Source organism: Stegodyphus dumicola, chromosome 5 (genome assembly GCF_044657685.1).
Source record: "Stegodyphus dumicola isolate Sdum_Otavi_A_Nest chromosome 5, ASM4465768v1".
Classification (NCBI taxonomy): Eukaryota; Metazoa; Arthropoda; class Arachnida; order Araneae; family Eresidae; genus Stegodyphus; species Stegodyphus dumicola.
Genome location: NC_140772.1, coordinates 225,411,037 through 225,436,963, shown reverse-complemented (window position 1 = coordinate 225,436,963; position 25,927 = coordinate 225,411,037). Strand labels below are relative to the sequence as shown.

The 25,927-nt window shown below is 34.9% G+C and overlaps 1 protein-coding gene across 2 annotated transcripts in view; it reads left to right on the top strand.

Annotated features, from left to right (window-relative positions):
• Positions 1 to 25,927, top strand: part of LOC118195725 (uncharacterized) — a 217,067-nt gene that overhangs the window by 122,420 nt on the left and 68,720 nt on the right. For both annotated transcript variants that reach the window (XM_085817738.1, XM_085817739.1), the window contains exons 3-7: positions 11,685 to 11,765; positions 11,885 to 11,950; positions 13,990 to 14,141; positions 17,724 to 17,841; positions 21,797 to 22,061. In XM_085817738.1, coding sequence (XP_085673864.1) covers positions 11,685 to 11,765; positions 11,885 to 11,950; positions 13,990 to 14,141; positions 17,724 to 17,841; positions 21,797 to 22,061 — 682 coding nt within the window. The remainder of the gene's footprint in view (positions 1 to 11,684; positions 11,766 to 11,884; positions 11,951 to 13,989; positions 14,142 to 17,723; positions 17,842 to 21,796; positions 22,062 to 25,927) is intronic.

The following is a 25,927-nucleotide window of genomic DNA, read 5'->3' as shown; positions in this document are numbered from 1 at the left end:
CATCATGTTGGAATCACATATTGCGCCTCATAGGAAATCGGGAAGAACCTGCTCCAGAAAGATCAAATAATTCGCGGCATTCAAATAGTCCGTGAGTGTCAGGCATGTTTGGCGTCTGATGGTGAAAGCTTCGAGCATCTGTTGTAACGTTCAAGCTGTCGTGCACCATTTGTATTCATGTCCAATAAATGTTTCAAATTAATCATTCTTGCTTCTTCTCCCACCTTCTACCTCTGCTACCACGTATCCCTGATATTTCCGGGTATAGGTTCCTATGTAATTCTTAATCCTTATGATTTGCCCTAGCTGACATAGAAGTTTGTCGCAACATTTACGGTACACCCTGTATATTTATTGTAACCATTTATATATTTATTCTAATAAATGCCTGGCTGATGGTAGACAGTATCCATCAATAGAGCATAAAAGCTCTCCAAGAGTCTAAACGATGGTGTGGCTGCTCTATTGATGGTCTCCTGTCTCCTCCCTCTTATGGGTTAGGCATAACAACGGATTACATTGCTTTGGAACATATTTTGATCAGCTAGGGTCACTTTTGAAATTCTTCCCGTGTATTCGATGAAAAACATAAACATTATAAGGTATTTTTCCCGCCTTCTTAGTGAGCCTTCGTGGTGTAGTCATCTGTACGCTGGGCGCGTATTCTAGAGGTCCGTGGTTCGACTCCCGGCTACAGCGTTGCTCATTTTTCACATCTTCTGCTTTAAAAAAAAAAAAAAAAAAAAAAAAAAACATAATGTCTTATTAGTGACTCTCGAACTAAAAGGGTGGTGGATGATAATTCTGCACACACAGGATTTGGCGATTGGGTCCCCTAAAAACCCCGGTCGTCCTTTAAAAGGGGGAGCATATAAGGTATTTCTCCCGCCTTATTAGCATGCCTTCGTAGTGTAGTGGTATGCACGCTGGGCGCGTATTCCAGAGGTCCGTGGTTCGATTCTTGGTGAGGGCGTTGCTCATTTTTCATTTCTCCTGCTTCAAAAAAAAAAAAAAAAAAAAAAAAAAAAAAAAAAAAAAAATTACCTAATGTCTCTACAACATTTATCAGCATTTATTATAAAATACTGAAACAGGCGCCTGAAAACGTGACTGTGTGTTCACCTCAGTAAACTGACTGTTATATTATTCATTTCAAATAAACAGAGCGATAATAATTTTTTTAAAGGAAAACATTATTTTAATAGCTGCTGGTTCAGAATCATCAGACATATCCTTGAATGTTTCAAAAACTGTATTTTTTAGAAGGAAATCCTGTTTATGTTCTCCTCCTGAAGCAATGATTGGGAACCACTTTCCTAAGTGTTCGAATGAGGTGCGATCTTTGCCTACTGAGAGTATTTATTTGATCTCGAAATCCGCATTCTTGCTGTTGTAGATTCATTTTCCTGTGTGTTGATATGGATTCAAAAAATAATCGTTTGAAATTGGACTGGTTGAGTAACCCAACAATTTCATTTTTCAGAATGTGTATAATTAGAACGACCCGTTTTACTTTTTCAGGTTAAGTTATAAGCATCAGTCTGACAGGCTTATTAGATGAAGATAAAACATATATTTAAACTTCGGTAAACAATTAGGATTCATCCCATCAACTTCGCATGAAGTATCTACATCTCCCACGTCATTTTATCTGTCAAGGTCATTTTTGTGTATTTCATATCATGAAATGAAAATATGTTCTTTCATCCTCCCGCTCACCCACCGAACACAGCGAATGACCCGCGTAGGCGTAGTCAGCGCAATTCAATCTACTTTTAAAACATAGCATTGGGAGCTTACGTTTTACCCCTGTCTATTCAAGCTTGTTTAAGGAAAAGTTTTATTTACATGTAGCAGATCTTTTTGTTCCTAATTAGACATTTTTGGATATTGTTCTTAGATTTTGTAAATAGTTATTAAGAATTACTGTTTTTTTTAAGAATCTTTTATCATGTCAAGAGTTGTCGTTATTGCTACTACAGAGAATATAATTATGCGACAAATGACTTTGTGACCGAATTTATAAGAAATAAGGCATTTGAAAACCAGCTTATAAATTTCGTGTGTTTTTAATCTGTTAACAGATGCTATTTTCTGTCGTGTCACGACGCTAAATAATATTTCATCTGGGATGCAAGAAACCTTTTTTTTTTTTTTTTTTTTTTATTCTTCTAGTCTTAGTGGCCCTAATGCAAGACGGCTTCACATATAAAAAAATCGCAAATTTTTTGGAGTAAGCTTTGAATAAACTATATTGATTTCGAGGGCGATTAGGCTCATCTTCAGAAACCCCTCCCCCAAATAAAATGCTCCAATTTCAATTTCTCAAAATTTTTTCTGCTCCTTCAGAGAAGCATCTGTCCCTAATTGCTGTCGAAATCGACAAAGTTTTATTCAAAACCTTTACCGATATAAGTTCGCTTTTATCTCTAATTTGAAGAAACATGTTCATTAAAGTAGGTAAAGTAAACTTAATTTATTTATTCCAGCACAGAATTAATTCTTAACTTTTAAGAATTATTAAATGAGTTAAATTATGCGTAATTTAGCACATAATATTTACTGCTCCATATAAACTTTTCATACTAACAAATGATAATTTTTTCAATCACTAAAATAATAATTGAATAACAAACTTTTAAGAATTATTAAATGAGTTAAATTATGAGTAATTTAGCATATAATATTTGCTGTTCCGTATAAACTTTTTTCATACTAGCAAATGATGAGTTTTTTCAATCACTAAAATATTTTGATGAATGAACTTTTAAGAATTATTAAATGAGTTAAATTATGAGTGATTTAGCACATAATATTTTCTGCTGCGCATAAACATTTTTTATATTAACAAATGATAACTATTTCAATCACTAAAATATTTTAATTTTTCTGTGCATTTGGTTTTGCTTAATTTAAGTGGGAATAAAAGAAAATTTTTGAGAGATAAAAATGGGTTAAGTTACGTATTGGAGCTATACAGAAGACTGGCTGATAATTTTGACATCACATATTTATCGTCGCTGTTTTAATGACTAACGAGCATTGCCGTATATGACGACTAGTTGCGCGCTTTCGGCAGTAGAGAGCAGCGGAGATGTTGACCTTCTGTCAAGTGGTAGACCACGGTCATCCCGCACTGACCAAAATGTTGAACATGTCAAGGTTAGCATTCAACAGACACGAAAACGTGTATTTCAGATTCTTGCGTCTGAAAGGTCACCGCGGAGAATTTTGAAAGATTTTGAGAATTTTTCCTTATAAAGTGCAGTTATTGAAGTAGTTGAAATCAACGGATGGCGGCGAATATGTGGCATGTCTATGAAAAACCTGACTTTCAGATACGCCAAAATTTGTAATTACTTCCAAGGCTGTGTCTAGGATTATAAAAAGTAAGAAATTGTTAAATGAACGATTATAAAAGTTGAAAAAGAATAAATTAATACTTCAAAAACCGCGAATGAAACTGTAGTAAAGAATTTACTGAAATGAAGCGTTATACTTGGATAAAATCGGGTAATTTTCGAAACCGTCGCTAGTCATTTCATCGACATGCAGTAGAACCTAAATAAAGTCAACAGCTTCTTGAGTTTGTGTAAATTATCTGTAATGAATTAATCAATTGCAAATGGCACCAAAGTAACATATAACTAAAAATCCACAGTATATTATTTAATAGGATTTAGGAACGGGGAAGACGGGCACCACACCTTTACCATTTGGTTAATTGGTTTAGCGCCGTCTCCCCACTACGTGATCCCAGCCGTTTATTGATGTTAGCAAACAGATACATAATTTGAATTGAATACAAAATTTGGAATGATACATAATTGAAATGAATACATAAATTGAAATGAATACATAATTTGGAATGATATTTAGTTTGAAATGTTAAAAAAAATGAAGCATTATGGATAAAATAGCATAATTATAAACGTACAGAATTTTGAATGTAATACAAAAATTTTAAACATAATATATGACATAACTCTTTAAAATATGTGCGGAATTTTGAACATAATATGCCACGAAAAGAAATAGTAGTGATGAAGAGTAGTTTGTAGTTCCAACAAAAATCTATAGTTCAAAGTCCATATTCAGAATTCACAGTTCAAAGTCTATAGTCCATATTCTATAGATGTAGTACAAAATCTATAGATCAAAGTCTGCAAGTTAATATATTTTTTTTATGTAATTTATGTATATTGCTCAAATTTGCAGATTTTGCAAGTCAGTAGGATGTAGTCGGCTCAGTAGGATAAGGTTCTTACATTCAGTAAAAAATTGTACAATACAAACTGGCTAAATAGTTGGGAGCTCGATACAGGCTAACGTGACAAATTCTTACTACATTAGATAAGTTCAAAATAAATAACTAACATGATGCCATCAAACTAACATTTACAATTTCTGGTATGGTAAAGAGTTGACAGAAATAATACAGTTGAACATATAGTACAATAGAACATAGTAACATAGTGTATTGATAATGCTAGATTTGTTGACTGGATGATAATGCATGCTAATGTAATATAAAAAGAAAAGCATACAACAATTATTTTCTTATAAACAAGTAGATAAATGAAAAATGCGTAAGAACAGTAGAAAATACAGTACAGTACAAACAAATCAACATGAAATTTGTATAAATGCTTGGCTCAAAATTCGATAGGTAAACAAGAACATATACAAATGCTATATGATATATAATATATACTTTTTAATTAAAAAGTTGACAGATACAGCGATAGATAGTACAATGCAATTAACTAACATGATGCCAAACTAACATTTACAGTTTCTGGTATGTTAAAAAGCTGACCTAACATATAGTACAATAGAACTTAGTAACATAGTATTTGGATAATGCTATACTTGTTGACTGAATGATAATGCTTGCTATTATAAAATTAAGGGAAAAAAAACAAGTATATTATTTAATAAAACATAAATAAAAAAACACATAATTCAGTTATTTTTAAAACAAACAAAGCACAATATACCAACATATAAGAATACAAAACTTGGCTTACCGAGCCAGGTAACAGAGTGACATATAAACGAACAGTGGGAATATCTAGTTTGTAACAGATATACATGAGCCATCACATACGTAGAAGAAATTCTAAAAACAATTTCAAGTATCTCTTAAGTTCGTGTCTTGGTTCAAGGGGGCTGTCAAAAGTTCTGATCTTACTCATCCTTTTTTGTTGTAGAAAATCTTCTACCGTGCCCTTACTTACTTAACACCAGCTGAGTTTCTGTACCGCCTGTTATATGACTGACTATCAGCATTTGTACTGAATTGGTGGAGCATTCTATTATCGCTAAGCCTAGCCAAAAATCTCTATAGAATATTAAAATTTAATTAAAAATTAAATAGATTTGTAGCTGAATTTATAAAGTTACTTCGGAAGATAGGCATTTGTGACCTGTGATTATTAAAGAGATTCTGTCAAGACTTTGACTGTGCTGAGTGGTTTTTTTTTTTTTTATTTTTAGGATTGCTTTCAGATTTTCGCAGTTCATTGCCAGGTAGTCTATGAGAGTATTAAGTTTGTTTCGTAGAAGCGTACTCTTTTGGAGTTGCTTCAGCCATAATTGGGCATTTTCAGCTGTGTACTGCCGGAAATGTAGGTCTTTGGTGATGTCACCTTCGAACATATAGTGATCGATGGTACCTGTTTACTGTGCTCTGGCCAGTTCTGTGAATGCAGTAAACCACTGCCGAATGCGGACTTTCGGAATGCGATTTTGCGTATAATCTAAGCGCTTAAGATTGCTTCTGATATTAGCAGAACCTTTGAAAGATTTTATAATTTTATTGTTCCATGAATAGTCATCTGAAGAACACGGCAGCTATTTTTTTTTCTCAGAAAAGAAATGATAATCAACCTTGTCCAGCTCATGGATCGAACCCCGGATCTGAAGTGCAGTGCGCAACACGCTAGCTGCTGCGCCTCTATGCCTTACAATAAATAATACATTTAGGTTTGTATGAATTATACCTACTTTCTTAATCTGAACTATACATCTTGTTGCAACCCCGTTGTTTGGCGCTGTGGCGCCGATTTATTCTCGCCAAGTATTTTAATGTAACCCTATACATTTTCTTTTATGTAGTACATTAGATTAGAATAGGTAAGGGTTTGAAGCCAGTCTCCGGCGCTATATCCAGATAGTTTTGATTTGAGCCGCGATTAAATCCTCGGTAATAATAATGATAATTTTGGAAATTTGTTAAGTTTAATTTGAAAGATTATTTTGATCCTGAACACGATTGATGAAAGCTTACCTTATGCATCTTCACCTTTGCTGGCGTCCGCGACAGGATGTTGGATGAGGTTTCTCCATACGCAGGCTTTGGTGATTGGGTCCCCTGAAAACCACAGTCTTCCTTTAAAAAGGGGAGTATATAAGGTATTTCTCCCGCTTTCCTAGCGTGCTTTCGTGGTGTAGTGGGTCTGCACGCTGGGCCGGTATTCCAGAGGTCCGTGGTTCGATTCCTGGCGAAGGCGTCTGCTAATTTTTCAGTTCTTCTTCTTTCAAAAATACCTAATGTCTCTACACACCTAACCCATTTTTTCGATAGAAACTTAATTTTGAGGAACACAGTTTTGCCGTACGAGCAGAGTTTACTGTTCACCAAAATAAGTCACGCCATATTATTAACTTGTTAGTATTTAACTCACAAACATAACAATTTAATAACTGACGTATTTGATATTATAGTACTTAATAAAGATAGAAAATAAGCATTATAATCATTGCAATGATACTTTCGTAGGCCAGTCATGGTTCCTTGAGTACGACAGAAATGTACAATTTAAGAAACTGTGGAATAGTTAGTAGAAACCGAGCAAATGCGTTTTTACTTCGCATAGAATTCTAGGTCAGAAACAAGTAAAAGAAAGAATATTAGATATTTTTAAGATAAAAAAGTGTTTTAAACTATTAATTAATGAGTGGATTTGTTTAAAATACTCTAATCAAGTAAACTCTTACCGATTTCGAAGCGGACTGGTGTAGGTCCTTCTTTAAGGCGCAAAAGAATTTTGGCTCTTGAAGATATCTTATATCTGGCACTGTTATGATATCTTATAAGATATCATAACAGTGCTATCTGGATATAAGATATCATAACAGTGGATATAAGATATCATAACATATAAGATATCATTATGATATATGATATCTTATATCTGGCACTGTTATGTGTCTTATATCTGGCACTGTTAAAATCTGTAATAAAACCTCCATTAATGTACAGTGCTTTTTCCCTTTTTTTTTTTTTTTTTTGTACAATTTTGTATGTTATACAATATTTATATGTTTTTTTAACAATATTTTAATATTTTGTTTCGGTAAACACGATTTAAATATAAAGATACTGGTTTCAGATTTTTTAGTTTGAGAAGAAGGCATTGAAAACAACAAAACAGTTTCATTTTATATAAAACTTTTGCCTGGATGTTCCTGTTCTAAGTTTTTGTACGAGTGTAATTGGATCATGGTTTGACGGCTGGAAATCTCTGTAAGAGTATATGCCGCCATCAATGAATATCACGGTTAACTTTTCTGGTAGGGAATCCTGTAGTGTGGTCCCCATCCCCTTATCTGAAGTGTTGAGTGCAAAGGAGGGTGTATGTTTTCTCTCTTCATCGAGTGGTCCCTAGAAAATGCCTAGCAGGCGAGCACTTAGCGGAGTGGCGTTGAAAAATAAACACCAGGAATTCTCTTGCCTGGATTTAATATGGATAACTTTGTTTTCTTCCAGGCTTTCTTTGTGTCTGTTTCCTTCCTTACAGAAACAAATAAAAGAGCTGTTTCAGTATTACTTGCGAAGTATGTTGAGATTTCAAGCATTCTGTTGTTCCTGTTTTCTGTTTAAATTACAGCGTTCCTCTCTTTTTTTTTTTTTTTTTTTTTTAAATTTCTGTAGGTTAAGTGAAAGGGTAAATTCTGCATCACTTAAAATTACTCTTTGGGAGATAGAATGGTTGTTTAAGGTGTAGCTTAATTTAGTGCAATTTTAATGATAAGTATTTAGAGTTGGTTTGTAATGTTTACGCAAATTGGAATCATTTAAATTTTGTTCTGGAAATTCTATAGCTGCAAATTTTTCAGAAGGGGGGACCAAAGATTTTTTAATGATGTTTCATAGAGCATGCAGAGAATGTGCAGGATGTATTTTAATTTTATAATGGTTATTTTTAATTTTGAAACCCTTTCCTTTCAATTCTTGTTTTCTGTATCCAATTCCCTACCAGAATGAGTTTTTAGAACCACGTTCTAAAAATGTAAATGAAATAGAGTAAATGAAGTAGTAAATGTAAATGAAGTAGAGGGAGTATTTAAGGAAGGTTCAGCTTACCTCAGTAGGAGAGCTTAGGAGTCCTTAGTGGCGGCGCATGTTTGCTGACAGGCTATTTCGTTAGTAAACCTTATAAGGTATTTCTCCCGCCTTCTTAACATGCCTTCGTAGTGTAGTGGTCAGCACTCTGGCGCGTATTCCAGAGGACCGTGGTTTGATTCCCGGCTACGACATTGCTCATTTTTCATCTCTCCTGCTTAAAAAAAAAAAAAAAAACCTAATGTCTCTAAGGACTCTCGAGAGACCGCATATTTAAAGTTGCCCATGCCGCACAGACACTATAGATTTACTAACATCCATGCCTTCTGCGGGATTCGAACTCGGGCCTTTCGTTACGGTAGTCAGTGTCGTTAACCACTATCCCGGTTGGGCTGCTTTATATTTTATATTATTTGTCCTGCTATTATTTTTAAGTGCAAAAGTGACAGAGCTTGCGTAGTTGATTATGGGATGCATAATAGATTTAAATGGTTAGCACTGTATCGACAGCTGAAACGCTGTTTCATGTAGTTTTAAGTTTAGCAGTTTAAAACTTGCGATTATAATATAGCTATTAAACGAGCTTGTTGGGCTTTATCTGGATGTAAAATGGTAAGATAAAGGGATAGTTTCACTGTCATAGATCATATATAAATGAAATACATTTTTAAAGTCATGCTGTTATTATTATTTATTCAGTGATGTTACGGAACGCTTTTAGGTGATGAGCCGTTTTGTTCTCGCATAGCTTAAGAACGCAGTTCCTCCGTAAAAGTTTCATGTGAATAAGATAAGGATAATGTATGAGGTAGCGCAAAGTATAAACTTAAAGCTTAAAATATGAGCTTAGTTATTACTTGAAATTTCGCCCGGAATATTCATTGAATTTGCCAAAAGTGGTTTCTGAGTCTGAACATCGACGATCTTTGTTTTTGCACTAGATTTCGCCATCGCTAACTTAGAGAAAGCCTTTATTTCAACCTCAGAGGCCAAAGAGAATAACTTGTCCTGGAAAAATTAAAATATGAAAGAGCGTCTTTATTCCTTTGTCCATTCACTGGGCACTGACTGCGTCTTCTCCTTGTAAGCGTGAAAATCATGCATCCTAGTGTGTTTTCTCAGCTTGAATTCCGGGCTTAGATGGCGAGATATTTAGACGTCGAATAACAAATACGCCCTTGTTAAGAGTTGCTGTTACTGGTAATGACTTTTTTTTGGTTTTCAAAGCACTTACCCATTTTTAGGATCTCCGATTTCTGTCAAAATCTCCTCTGTTGCGATAGGTTACTCTTGAGCCGCAGACTAACATGCTGATATTCGATTCATTTCCAAAATTAGAATGACGTCATTATTCTTAGAAGTACAGATCTAAATTTAAACGTGAGGGTTCTTTTTAGTTTCAGTGATTTTTTATATAAATATGAATGTTTGGCAGCAGAGTTTTGCGGGAAAGACTACCAATAATAATTCGGCTTTATATCCGATCTGTTATGTATGAAGCCGTAAATACGCAAATTACCTGAAAGCAATGATTCTTTAAATAAACTTCGTAAGTACTCTACTATTATAAATTATTATCGGAAAACCAGTAACGACAGTATTTAATATATTAATTATAATCTCTAAATGAATAATATATTCAAAATATTTATTTATATGCAGATCTGTTGACGTATACGTATAGTTAAATGTAAATATTTATTGTAATTAATGTAATAATAATAAACATTCGAAAGCTTTCAGATTTTATATTACGCAGAAAGGGCATTTTCTTAGCGTTTTGTGTGTTTATGTGTAAATATATGTAGGCAATATAAAAGTGTTCGACGGCTTGTGTATAAATCAGTAATTACATCTTGCACGTAAATCAATAATGAAAAATATATGCGTTGAAATTTGATGTTCTTCACATACTTACATGTGCTGGCTTATTAAAAAATGTTTCACAACTATTTGTCAAGTAGGGCGCCTTAGTGATAACTTCCAGATACAGATTATCGCGGCATACAGGAGTTTGGTCCGTATTCTAAATTATAATTATTATATAGTTTGCAGAACATTTACAAGTTTTGCTTAAAAGCGTATCTAAATATCTGAATATCACAATAGTCTTGAAGAACGAGTTTGAATAAAGACTGATTTTGTTCTATTTACTAGTCCTAGATGCATTGTTTTTATTTAAGAAAAGTATATAAAGTGTAGAAACTAATTGTATTTAAATTTAGACACTAAAGCTGGATGTGAATTTTGTCGAAGTCGCATAAAAAGTCGATATTCTCATAAAATGTTTTAGAACTGAAACTAGATAAAAAAGAGTAATTATATTTAGGCTATTTTGTTATGAGTTATTTTGTCGCTTGATATTTGTAGAAGGCTATTTTGACGGATCATGATTTTTTTTTACTTATTGTAGAATGTAGTAATAATCATTAATATAACAGTTTAATGTTTGACTTCCATTTATTGCATTTTTGGTATTCTAAACTTAAATTAAGTATACGAAAGGGAAAGTAATGGGAACTAATCAGTATCAATATCGAGCATTTTGAATTTTGTTGAATTTTTAGTAGAGAAATTTTCAAGATTTGCACAAATTGTGATTAAGCTCTTATACGTAAGAGCAGTGCTGGTTTAAAAGAAAGTGGTGATATGTATCATACTATCCTTTTTTGACCCAAAAAGCCAATTTACCCAGAAGAGCTGTTAATTTCGGTTTGGCATTTTGCGTAGTCGACTATAAAACGGCTTTTCGCTTTTCAAATTGTTGCCAGCAAATATGAGAGCCCTGCATTATATTCAAAGAAATTAAAAATGAAGAATCTGCATGAATGTATGTATGTTTCTTGCACTGTGAAATAACAACGGTACCTAGAGACATCGAATTTTGAATAACATAGTACTCCACTCAAATATGGGCATCTGGAAGCCCAAATTTGAAATTTGTTTTATTATTTATTTCATTTCTTGTAAAACTTAAACGAATTTTTGATTAACAAACTCAACGATTTTAAAGCTAGTAATGGCAACAGCGTGCGAAAGAAAAAGCATTTTTAATCTCCAGCGCGCGAGACTGTGTATCGAAAACTGTACAGATATGTTCTTTATAAATTATTTTGCGATATTGCTGTTGAATTGAAATTTATGGTTTAAACGAGAAGAACGTGATTCTGAATAAAAAAGTTGACACACAAAACGTTAAAAAAACGCCCGTAATGTCAAATCTGAAAAACTGTCAGTTTTGTTTTGTTTTTGTTTTTTATTTTTTGGTCATTGCCAAATTTTTATTTTATTTTCCTTTCTAATCCACAATAAAATGTGGCTTGTTTTTATTTAGGCTTCCAGGAATGTGTCCAAATGCGGGTATCTTTTCGTTGCTCCTGATTGGGATTTCAATGTCTCCATCAACAGAACAAAGGTTGGTGTCAGTTTTCTTTTCAAGTGTACAAATGAAAATACTTTTAAGTTTCAAAGTTACCTGACTTCCTGTATTGGAAACGAGAAACGATTTCATTCATTTTTTTCTTTCTTTCTCAGAGATGGCAACGAAGGTGGTTTGTCCTGTACGATGACGGTGAACTCACCTATGCCCTGGATGAGTTCGTAAGTTGTTTACGTTTTTATTCCAATATAATTAAAGTGTGAATGACTTTTCTTTCTCAATTAAGTCTTCAAGACACTTTAGAGAAATGGTGTCTTATTTCGTGACTACGAGTACTCTGAAACCTTATTTTATTTTGGAGGTAATATTCTAGAATGAAATTTTAAAGCAAAAATTAAAAATGACAGTTAAAGATGAAACTTTAAAGCGTATTTATTTTATATTCTTCATTATTAAGTATGGCATCAGTTCCATTTCATCTGGCATGTATGTAATACTTTGGATTACATGATAGATCTTTCTTATTTATTTCATCTCAAATATATAAACCTTTAAAACTCTATGAATTGCAAACAGCATGTTGTGCAATTTTTAAAGTTGTTACATACCCCGTATAAACCTCATAAATCAGAATCATGAACTTAAGAAAACACACAGCTTTTGAAAATATATGTTTATCATACGAACATTTTCATTTAGCAAGTCAGTTCATTCTCTAGAAGTGACAAGGGTAACAACTCATAACTTAGCGCAAACGCAAACTGCCGTTATGAACTTTGATTCAGTTCTTCACTGTTAAGCAGTATATATTCTCTTTCAAAATAAAAATAAACTAATATGTGTTAGGAATCAATAAAAATTCACGCTTAAAGGTGAGACTTTTATCGGTTTTCTTTGCTCTGATAAAGGAAAAATCTCATGCGGATTTCTTTGTACGGAATATTAAATTATACACCATTTTTCTGCTTTTCATTTAAACTTATTTCCTCGAATTTCATTACAGATATAGTTCTCGTTCTAGTAATTCAGTTCTCACTTCGCGGCAAGGCAAAAAATACACAAAACCTCAAAATATCGTCATTAAAATTTCTTAAAATAATTACAATTAAAATCAAATTTTCTACGCAAAAACAAGCAATTCCACCAACGGGCAAGAAGGCAGATTTTTCGCTGCACAAAACTGAAAGTTTACTTTTGATGCCACTCCGAAAAAAAAAAAAAAAAAAAAAAAAAAAAACCCATAAGGTGCAGAAACTGACTTAATTCACTATTATGCTAAGTTTCAAATGCAAAAAAATATGACTGCTAAGTTAGGTTTAACCGCATTTAAACAACAATTGAATTATTGATAATTTTACAACTATTGCATGCAGATTAATTAAAGATATAAAAACTTTAATCGGAACATAGGAACAAAATAAATCAGTCATTTTTAAAGCAGAAAATATACCATTTACGAACATATAAGAATTAAAAAAAAAAAAAAAAAAAAACTGAGTTCACCGAGCGTGGATAACATAAGTAACAGCGTGGATGTATATATTTAAATACTTTTGGTGCTGCCGATTGCAACCAAAGAGAAAGATACACAACTACATGTTATAGCAGTCCTATATGCAAAATTTCAACGTTCTGAGGCTACTTGTTTTTGAGTTATACATGCATACATATACGTACGTACGTACAGACGTATATGAACGTCTGTACGAAAAAATCTCTTCTGATTCTAATTTAAATCCACAATTTTGGGAAAAAGAGTCCTTTATTCTGTCCTTACGTACAGATATCACTCAAAAACATCGTTTAATTGCATTCGATAGCGGTCAACATGGATATTTTCGTTGAAATATGATACCTGAAATTTTTCGCGATTACAATACTTCCTTTACTTCATACAAGTAAGTAAAAATGAGGTATTATTTACGATATTTGCGGTAATTAACGTTAAAAGTATTTTAAAACTGTGTGAAAGTGAAATTTTACTGGGATACTTTCAGTTATATTTTAGTATAATTCTTTAAAGTTCGAAATGATATTCCGAACCACTAATCAGAATTTAACTTATTCAATTAAAACTTTTAACAACGATGTACATTTTATGTTTATCATTGGTGGCAATGTATTATATTATTTCTTGTATTGTATCGTGCTGAAACGAAGTATTGAAAATAAAGCTTAATTTTTTATGACATATTTTCATTTCGTTTTTCAATCACATTAACTGAAAACTGAATAGAATTTCGCTCATCTCATTGAATAGCCTGACACGATTCCACAAGGAACAATTGACATGAACAAAGTTTTAGATGTATCCGATGCTGAGAGTATTACTGGAAATGACTTTGCCATCGCAATCACTACTCCGGATAAAGTGCATTTCATTAAGGGTACTTCTAAGGAAGAAAGTAAATGGTAAGGTAGTTGTTCTTAATATTAAAATAATTCAAATTTATTATAGGCAATTATTTTTCAAAATTATTATAAATTTATTATTATTTAAAATATATTTTCTCTTTGAGTACAGGCGGAGAAGTCTTTTGCTTATATTTTTCATCAAGTGTTTTCAGAAATTTATGGTGATATTCAACATACAAGTAAACCCTTGATGAAAGCGGATTTTGCATATACACGTTACCTTAATTGTTTTCATTTTATTTATCCACCGCTAGAATTTCATTTATACTCGGTTCAACTTTCATTCATCAACTCCGAATGGTTTCTGGCATCAGCTCTGCCCATAAGTTATCAACAGATTTAAAGGATTTGCGTGGAATGGAAATAAAGCTAAAGATATTTTACAAAAGCAACTGACGGCGAAAGATTTTCAGGTATGGAGGTGTGTGTATGTGTGTATTTAATTATAGCAAAGCACACGAGGGCTATCTGCCAAAGGGGAGGGATGCCTTTCGTGGAGGACTTTCTAAGGGAAACTGGCTCGTATACACGTTACACCTGGGGAAAACCACGAAAACGCCCATGCAGCCAGCCCGTTCGCGGGATTCGAACCTCGGACCGAACTACCAGTGTTCAGCGACTTTACCGCTCGGCCGCTGGTGGGCTTTCAGGTATGGAGGAATGGAGGAAAGAGAAGTCAAAGAATTAATCGAGAATGATGAAGGAAAAGCGTTAATACCAGCGGACAACGTCAGTAGTGATACTGCAGAAAGAGATAAATCGCTGTAATTTAAAAGAAGTTAAACGAATTGTTAAAAGAAGCGGAGATACTGTCTGATTTGCCACGGAGACTGACTCAAACGGAGAAAGCAGAGGATACTTTAATAAGAGGCACTAAAAAGATCTGCGTATAGTGGTTAGCCTCGCTGACTTTGCCGTGCCGAAGGGCCCAGGTTCGAATCCCGGAGAAGGCTGGATGTTTGTAAATGTATAAGGTCCGTACGGCATGGGGCCTTTCTAAATATGTGGCGAGCCAAAAGTCCTCTCGAGAGGCTATTGGCAGGGGAAGAAAGGTGAAAAACACTCGGACTGTCCCCCCTGCGTGCTGTCCAGCAAAACTGGTTAAATTTGCAGATAGCGATTTTGTTGTACCCTCCGTGTATTAGTGACGTAAACCTGCGTTCTGCAAGGGTTAGCTGTACACATGCATAGCTTTTTCGTTTGTTGAAACTTAGATTTTATCAGCCAGGCTCTGTGCAAAGGCTTTTCGCACATTTATTAGACGATTCTGTAGGGGGGGGAAACGTCTTCTAGGTGGGTTATATATATATATATATATATATATATATTATATATATATATATTATATATATACTGCAGTTATATATTTTTAAAGTATTAATAACCATCTGCTATTTGACATTTTTGTTTTGTATAGACGTTAGGTATTTTTGAAGCAGGAAGTATGAAAAAGGAGCAGTGCCCTAGCCGGGACTCGAACCACGGATCTCTCAAATACACGCCGAGTTTGCTGGCCATTACACCACGAAATCATGCTAAGAAGGTGGAAAAAATACATTATACGAGGTTTTAAAGAAACAATGGATGGAAGGCGACGTCTGTGCTCTTTGCGAAGGAAATTATTCATATCTAGTAATTAAAAACACTGTAAAAGCCACGGTTTCTCGATCTCTAAAGCTACGATGTTGTCCACAAAAGAGGGGGGGGGGGACCGTCTAAATTTGGCTTCAAGTGGAAAAAATATTCCAAATACGTATCCAAGGGAAAAAACATAAATGTTTCGAATTTTGCAAAGGTAAGATCTTTAATGTTAAAAGAAATTCCGTCAAGTCAAAGGACAGCAGCAAAATTATTAAAATGCTCACCGTCGAAACGTGAATATACACTCACATAAACGAAGTGATTAATGCTGTTTTGAATCTTAAAAAGGCGAAAATCATAATGTGCGTCGTCTTTCTCTACGGTATATCGACGAATGCAGAACGCGCTGCGAAATTCTTTATGAGACACAGTTATCCTGACAAAAATGAAAAATGTTGTCACGATAGAATGAAACAGTTGTCACAATAGAATGAAACAGTTGTCACAATAGAATGTTGTCACAACGAATCTTGGTTGTATCTGAATGACTGAAATAAAAAAAGATTCATTATTATCGTCAAAGAGGAGTCTGAAAATCTTAAAAATCTTAAAACATGGTTCAAAGAATCTAAAAGTTTTTCAAAGGAATTTATGATTGTTGTTGGTTTTTCTTAGAACAGCAAATCAAAACTAAAGAGAGTGACGAGAAATGTTAAAATCAATTCCACATATTATCCAGAACATAAATGATACCCAGTTTTTCAAATATGAAATACCTTCTCTTTATCCACGGTGCCATCAATCAATAGAACTGCAAAGACAAAGGAAGCAGCCACACGTCAGAATCCACTGTTAATTTCTTGGGAAAAATTGAACAAGGAATGGGGATCAAGCTCCTGCTGTTCGCTCATATCCTTGTTAAATATTCTGATATATCACCTATGAATTTTTGTGCTTTTAGACTTTTAAAAGGTGGGTTGTCCAAACGTCGACCTACAACCCACCTTGGAATCTGGAAGAGCTGTTCAAGAGGATTGGGATAAAAATACCTGTTCGGGTATTACAATAGGTAAAATTATCAGCTATTTCTTCCGCTTTCTTGGCGTGCTCATTTTTCATCTTGCCGGCTTTCAAAAATCCTAATGTCTCTACAGTGGCGCCCGAACTAAAAGGGTTGTGGATGATGAATCTCCACACCCAGGATTTGGCGATTGGTTCCCCTCAAAACCCCAGTAGCCCTTTAAAAGGGGGAGTATATAAGGTATTTCTCCCGCTTTCTTGGCGTGCCTTCGTGCTGTAGTGGTTCTGCACGGTGTGCCGGTATTCCAGAGGTCCGTGGTTTCGATTCCCGGCGAAGGCCATTGCTCGTTTTTCATCTTGCCTACTTCCAAAAAAATACCTAATGTTTCTACAAAATATTTCTGTGGATACAATGCAAATCGTCTAAATGCACAATAGTCCAGCGGTTCTCAACCTTTTGCCTAAAGCGTACCATCTAAACAAAAATTGAAAACCTTAAGTATCACCACTACAAAGTACTACTACACTAGCACTCTTAAACAAAGCTCACATCGCATAAATTTACGAGTGTTAGAGATTTCTATGTTAGAGAAAAAAACTCAATTAGGATGTTGGGGTTTTAATTTTTGAATTTATTAGTTAAAAATATTTTGCTACTTTGCGTACCACCTATTTTTCTCTTGCGTACCAGCAGTTGAAAACCTTTGGTCTAGTCTTTGCACGTCTAATCGTCGTTCCACAATGGCCATACTTCCAATGCGCCAGGGCAATAAATGGTGCTTATATACTTTTCTTTCGTGAATTTACGAAGCGTGATAATGTCCGATTTTACTTTGCAAGAACAGGATTTTCTTTTAGGCGTTTTAGCGTTAAGTTTCTGTGTTGAGGTGTAAAAAGGTGTAAACGGAAATTGTTTCTAAAGTGTATTATATCTTTTAAAATAATAAAAGACTAAATAAGTTTTCTTGTGTTCTGTAGGTGGTTCGACGTGCTATCGCGAGTGCTACCTCGACATTTATCAAGAGGTAAACACAAAAGGAATGCCACATTTCCCTGCGGAAAAGCTACGATTCCATCTCCGGCAGTCATTGCACAGGTAATGAACACCTCGTTGCATTTCCTCCATTTGAAATGTGCAGCTTCAAGGCGAATAGAAAAATATGCCATATAAAATGTATGAAGCTAGACTTTAAAATTCAATAGATGTCAGCTGATAGCGTTATGTTCTTAGAAGTTAAAAAAGAAAATTATTTGTAAATAATAAGGATTTACAATACTAATACAAATTAAACTTAGACATGTTTTCTTAGTTTACATCTTGTGCATTTTTTGGAAAAATTCAGTAACTATTGGAGTTTAACTACAACATAAAACGTCTTTTGAAGACTCATAAAAGCGATGTGTAGATTCATTTAATTTATCTAGCAATTAATTTTGATTTTAGAGCAGCTTTCCTTTGATTCTTATTTTCACCCACGATTTCTCAGCAGAATATTAAAAAACTAGCGCGCGTGTATTCAAATGAGGTATAGAGAAGAAGTACTTAAGGGTAGGTTTGGAAGGGGATTTTTAGAGCGTGTTACGCCTGCTTGAAGAACTTGTTGCTGTCTTTGATTGCTAGCGATGAGATATCTGTGGAGATGAATGCTTCTAGCCATTCGACTTGTTTAAGCCGACATTTACGAGTCAGAGCCTTCCTGCGCGTTAAATTATTCTGTGAGCCGTTAGGCTAAACTTACTATATTTAAGTTCATAAATACCTATGTGAGTTAAGCGAGAAATGTTGGCTTTTCCATAGGCTCGAGTGGGACCATCTGTAAGCTTATATTAAGTGAATAAAGCGTTCTTCTTCGGACTTGTTTGTACGTACTTAAGACTTAGAGATAATTCTTAACACAGTCTTCTAGGTCTCGTTAGTTTTTCATACCCAAGTCTTCGTTATGGCATATCTGTGGCTTCTTCCCGAAAACAGTTTAAAGAGATGTTAAAAAAGCGTGTTTTGTTTCTAAGCAGTTAAATCAAAGCTGTCTTATCGAAAGCCCAGACACAGGTTATTCATAAATCCGTGAAATAATTTTAAAATTCGTACCAAATAAACTATGCAACCGATCACGGGTAGGAAGACACGAATTACCATGCAGATCAGGCATATCAGACTCGAGACCCTTAATTCATTTTTCTGCAGCCCTCGATTCACGCTCCTTCCCCAGGAAAAAAAAATTATGAATTACGTTAATAACTACCACATAATTTCCTTGTACGGCCTATCAAATTATATACATTTTTTCCTGTATATTTCGTTTAAACGTATTTCCCCGAATTTCATTAAAGATGTATTTCTCATTCAATTTATTCATTTCTCACTTCGCGGTAAGGCAAAAATACATAAAAACTCAAAACATCCTCATTAAAAATTGTAAAATACAGAAAACATAAAAAACCAAATACAGTTTTTAAAAAGTTTTAACAAAATTTACAATTAAGATCAAAGTTTCTACGCAAAAACAAGCAATTCGGCCAGCACGCAGGAAAACAGACTTTTCGGTGCACAAAACCAAAGATTTACTCTTAGTCCTACTCTGCAAAAAGACACTGACGCTGGTGCACTAACTGACTTAATTCACTATTCTGCTAAGAGTTTCGAGTGTAAACAAATGGCGGCCTCGTTGGGCTTAGTACTATTTAAACAACTTTTAAATTGTTCATAATTCTACAGCTGCGGCATGCAGATTAGCTAAAGGCATAAAAACCTTAACCAGAACATCAAGAACAACATAATTCAATTACTTTTAAATAAAAAATGGTGCCCAATTTACAAACAGGGTGGGAGTGTGTATGTATATATATATAATAGAAATGATTTTATATTTGTCTTTATAAAAAAAATTTCTGTTTATATATATATTGTTACATTATTTTCTTCCTTTACGTTCGTACGGGGTTTGAAGATTTGGAGTGAATAACGACGACACTTGATGAAATATCGAAACACACTTTTATTTGGCCAATATTAATCAGGACAGCTCCAAAGTCACTTTTACAGTCGTCGAACTGCTATAAACACGCTGACACGTTCAGCGACTCAGCCTTCACACTGTGAGGCAATAACGGTGGAGACAGCTTCACTGCAAAGCACCCGAGTACAGCTCCCAATTCTGCTTGGTCGTTCTCGGAGCTCCACGTACTCTCGAGACTCTCCGCGCGATGCACTCGACGATACACAAGATTGTAGCTCTCGACTCAGCACAGTCTAAAACAAAATTCGACGATGCACTAAAAGACTCCCTCGATTCACTCGACGACCAACTCGGCGCTAGACTTCGAGACACTCGCTCAATGACTGACTATCAGCTCGCTAGATGAGGCGTACACACTAACTGCGGACCAGCAAGGTTTATATAGCTTGTGTTCGAGAACATTCTGGACTAAACCGGTAAGAAATCGTTCCAGAAGGTTCTCCATCCGTCCATGGTATATCGCCAATTTTGTCGCCAAATCTCGTCAAATGGGCGATTTCTCGCCAAATGTGGCAACCCTCATTCCCTTGCCATTTTATGGCAAACCTATAACTGTTTTGCAGGGAAGCCATCTTACCGCGCCTGTGCATTTCGTTACTATATATATATATGTAATATTTTAATGCAATCGTAGTGACTGAGGGTGAAGGCTTGATGAAGCAGCTAACAAAACTGAATTGAAGAACCACCATCTTTATTTTTTCACATCTCAAATGATCTCTTTGGTAGACAAATTACTTTTCAATCATCGATGAAGACAATAAATTTTTATGTACACTGGTTTAAAAGCTAGACGTAAGCATCTTAAACAGCATCAGCGGTGCAGAGTTGTTTGCATGACAGAAATCAGGAAAAATGGAAGGCGTCATTGCTCGTGACTCAATATTCATACTACGTAGGTGCATACGTGAAGCTAAGCCGTGATTGGTTAATTTTAGTTTTAGTTTCCTTTTTCAAATAGCTTTTTCTAATATGGAAAGATCTCGAATTTGGGAGAAGGGATAGTCAATTTTAAGGTCGACAATTTTTTCTTAACATAGCCATCGTATTTTATTATATCTTACATTTATATATATATGTACTTTTGGTGAAGCGGATTGTAGCCAAAATGGGAGATGCACAACTACGTGATATAGCAGTCCCATATTCAAAATTTCAACGTTCTGGAGATACTCATTTTTGCTTTATGCGAGATACATGCATGCATATGTACGGACGTACGTACCGATGTCAGACAAAAGCATCCTTGAAATGGATTCGAGAGCGGTCAAAATGAATATCTGCGTTGAAATATGACACCCGAAATATTTCGCGATTACAGTATTTCCTTTACTTCGTACAAGGAAGTAACTATATTTTCATCATTGGTAGGATGCATTTTAGTATTACGTTATTAGCTGGAAAAAACATATTTTGAAATTAATTTGCTAGTTTTCTTTTTGGATTTTTTGAAGAGCAGCTCCTGATTGATACAGAAATATTCCTGAAGTAAAAGTTAAATGTTGGCAAATTTAAAATAACTCTTCATCATGCGAATTCATATTAGTACGCAAAAGGAAAATTTATTTTAATGTTACTAATAATAACGTTATGAATAACTGTTATGCTAAAGAAAGGAATATATTTAGTAAGTACCCGTACATTTTTAATAGATTATTAAAGCGTATTTTGTAGAATGCTTTAAATAAAATTAATTAGCTTACATAACTCGTGAGACAAACTTCCAAAGTAAGTGAAATGGCTTTCTGTAAGATTAAGGATAGGTGGCGAAATAATGCCTATTGATTATATTAGATGAGAAGATGAGTATTCGAAGTATAGATTATGAAAGTAACAAGTCGATTCTATTCTTAGCACTGTGTGCATTAAAAAGGCGTAGACAGCATAGCTAACTAATAGAAAAATGATACCAAAATTGCAAGAGTCGAGGTAACTAGACGAAATTTTAAGCTGCAACCAAGATGCTTTTGAAAATTAAAATAGTTATTTATTGATTCGCAAGGCTTATATTTTTGTTTTTTTGTGTTTCAACAGGATTACTGCAGTGAGGACGATATAAGGCTCGGCAGTTTTTCGAGGCCGAAATTTCTCAGCTCTTCAGAAATTCATCGTAGTGATGAGAAGGCTTGGTTCCCATCGCCGGATGGAGACCTGGAGGAGGATGTATTTCCTGCCGAAGAAGATAACGTGCATTTGCATCTCAAGGACACAAACTCAGAGAACAACAAAGATGTTGAGATGCATAATGCTCTAAATCAGTTAATATCGCTGTCAGAATCCAAGAACGGCGATGATGATGGTAAGTTCTTTCTAAATGTTGTACTTCCCTTTCCGATTTTTGTGGATGTTAAAACTGATTTTTTGTGCTTAAGGAAAACATCAAATCTGCTGCAGGTACTTTAGGTCAAGTTGTAATGTTTTTCTCCCTCCTTACCATTTTATTTCCCTTTCGGATTTGGAATTTTGTTCATGGGAAATCATCAAATCTGCTGCAGGCACTTTAGAACAGAAGTTGTAACGTTTTCCTCCCTCCTTATCCTTTTATTTCCCATTCCGATTTTTGAGCATGGGAAAACATTAAATCTGCTGCAGGTACTTTAGGTCAAGTTGTAATGTTTTCCTGCCCCCCTTTAATTTCCCTTTCCGATTTTTGAGCATGGGAAAACATCAAATCTGCTGCAGGTACTTTAGGTCAAGTTGTAATGTTTTTCTCTCTCCTTACCATTTTATTTCCTTTTCGTATTTTTGTTCATGGGAAAACATTAAATCTGCTGCAGGTACTTTAGGTCAAGTTGTAATGTTTTTCTCCCTCCTTACCATTTTATTTCCCTTTCGTATTTTTGTTCATGGGAAAACATTAAATCTGCTGCAGGTACTTCAAACCAAGTTGTAATGTTTTTCTCCCTCCTTAACATTTTATTTCCCTTTTGGATTTTTGTTTATGGGAAAACATTAAATCTGCTGCAGGTATTTTAGGTCAAGTTGTTATGATTTTCTTCCTCCTTGCTTCGTGCCTTCGTGGTGTAACTGAAATGTACGCCCGGCTAGCAGATCGGAAAGTTCGGAGCACGAGCACAGCTTGTTTTTCACGTTTTCTTTCGCGATTAAAGCGTTTAATAACTTTACAATGTTTTCTAGATAGCCTTTTCCCAAAAATTTGGATCACGTTTTTGGTCCTGTAAGATCATACATAAAATTTGCTACATAAAAAAATATGAGTTTATTTTATTTTATTTTTATCTTTTCTAGTTACAGAGAAAAAAATAGCTTATTATAAGATCATTTGACTGAACAGATGTTGGTTACCAGAAACAACTTTTATTTATGCATTTATTTTAAAATAAAGTGAAATGGCTGTAAACCGCAGCCGTAAAGTGTAGGCATTTGCTTTTATAACGGTATCGAATATTAAAACGCTACTGAATATAAAGAAATTCACTGTCTGCTTTTTTGTTTTTAGTCAAAGAACTACTGAAATTGTGTAAAGCCAGTTTTCTTCGGAATTTTTATATTTTGATGCTCGTAGTCATTTAAATTTCCAAATTTGCATTTCAGAAGCAAGTAATGCAAAAATAATGAACGTTTTCTACAAAAAATATACACATGCTACTTTTTTTAGTCACTGGATTATTTTTATAGGTAAACATCAACTTGTAGAGACATTAGGTATTTTTTTAAAGCAGGAGAGATGAAAAATAACAATACCCTCGCCGGGACTCGAACCACGGACCTCTCGAAAACGCGCCGAGTGTGCTGACCACTACACCACGAAGGCATGCTAAGAAGGTGGGAGAAGTACCTTATATACTGCTCTTTTTAAAGGGCTACTGGGGATTAGGAGACCCAGTCGCCAAATCTTGGTGGTGGAGAATCATCATCCACCGACCTTTTATTTCGGGAACCACTGTAGATTTATTAGGTATTTTTTACGCAGGGAAGAAAAATAACGAGCAATGCCCTCGCCGGGACTCAAACCAGGGACCTCTCGAATATGCGCCGAGAGTGCTGACCACTACACCACGAAGACATGCTAAGAAGACGGAAGAAATACCTTGTAATTTTAGCGTCTTCTTTCTGTTTCGTGAAAACCAATACAGAATTAGTAATTTTATGCTGATAAATGATGTATGATATTGGCTGGAGAACCTAATATCATATTGATTAATAAGATAAGGTATCGTAATAGCATTTAACCGATAATAATGCCATATTAAACAAGGAAACTTCTTTTATTAGTGAACGTATGAGTATTGCTTGTTTTCGAAAGTCCTTTTTGTTACGTTAGAACACCTGGAACGGCAGGACACATATACGAGTAGATACTGCTCCCTTTTTCCTATATATATTATTTATTATTATTATATTGATGCATATATTTGCTAGAATTGATAAATATTGCATTTAAATATTATATCACTTTCGTTTTAGAAAACCTTTGATCTTTCAAGAGTAGTATTTTGACTGTTTCTTTATCCGTCTTATCTAATTCATGACGTAGCACCAGATAAATGTAACTGGTTTTGTCATTAATGCGGTCTTACTTTTGTTACAGAACGCAATTTTTATGTACCTAAACTGTAACTATCTTGTCATTGTTATTAAGGCTTTTCTCACCAAAATTCTAGCATGTTCGCTCTTAGAATGTATCTATACATAATTCTCTTCATCAGACACACGTGTTATTTGTTCGTGAAGAGTAATGAAGAATTTCCATAAAAAGTGTACGTGGTTTCATTTATACACATACGACTTCAATCTGTACCAAAGTGACATCCATCCATCTTTATCATCTGTATATATATTCGTTGCTTTCCCGACGATATTTATGGGTTTTACTGTGTGGATTATTTTCACATGTGCACAACTGTAAAGTCAGTAGGACTTTTTAAATCAGAAAGGTGAAAAATGAGCAGTGTCTTCTCGAACCTGGATCTCTCGAATACGCGCCGATTGTGCTAACCGTTGCACAACGAAAGTATGCTGGAAGGAGAGAGAAAATACTACAGTATGACTGCAGGATTTTACTGTAACATTCTAAAGTTCTGAGGGATGGCATTCGATACAAGTGGGTGAGTTTTTCAGGCATCAACATCATGATCATCAGTCGTCAAACCTTATGCTCTCACCAGGTTCTTTTCCAAACTGAAATTTAAGCTGAAAAGTCCGTTTTTTAACACCATAGATTTATCGAGAATCGCACATGGCTCTTGACTAACTAGAAGATTGACACTTTCTGGAAGTGTCCGAACAGTGGTCTGCTTTGAAAGAGATCTTGTCCAAATTTAAATACAGCAAGTTTGTTTACTGCATCTTGTTTTGAAACTCTTGGATTTCACCTATAACTGTATACTGTTGGGCACGCTAGCACTAGAGATACTTCTCCTGTAAGAACCCAGCTTTTGCTCTCATAAAAGTTTTGTAATATATTCATGTAAGAAATTTTCTGTGTGTAATCATTCGCAGATTGTAACAATTGTGGTATTATAAGGTATTTCTCCCTCCTTCTTAGCATGCCTTCGTTATGTAATGGTCAGCACGCTCGGCGCGTATTCGAGGGGCCCGTGGTTCGAGTCCCGGCGAAGACATTGCTCGACATGATTATCACGATGGCAGAAAGAGACAGGAAGCTTTACTTACATCTTCCCAATACCTACTCTCAAGAGGCTCAAATGCAACCGACTCTTCCTCCAGGCCTGTACCAACCACGGGAAATTCTCAGCGTATTACAGACGATTCTTCAGACGGGACGTCAACTGTTCTTGCGGTTTTCGCGTGGAAGACGCAGTCCTATCCCCTGACAACTAAGACTAGAACTACACCCCCATTGTGCAAAATTACTTGTATATTAGGGAATTACGGTGTAGTCTAGGAGGTATAAACTACTACCCTCACGAGCGCGCAGCCGCGGCGCCGGGAACTAAACAGACTGTAGCCGAGTCTATAGCTATCGCCACTGACTCTAGAAAGACCGTACAAAACGAAAAAGTGGACCAGGCCAGACAGGGGGCCCCAAGACGTACAACCTCAACGCATACCAAACGGCGGCTTATGCGAGATTTTAGTGAAATCCCAGGAAAATATATAAAATGAAGGTTCACTTGTAACCACGGCATAAAAACAAACTAACCATTTAAGTTAGCTGTCATAACCGTGGGGCCTATGCGT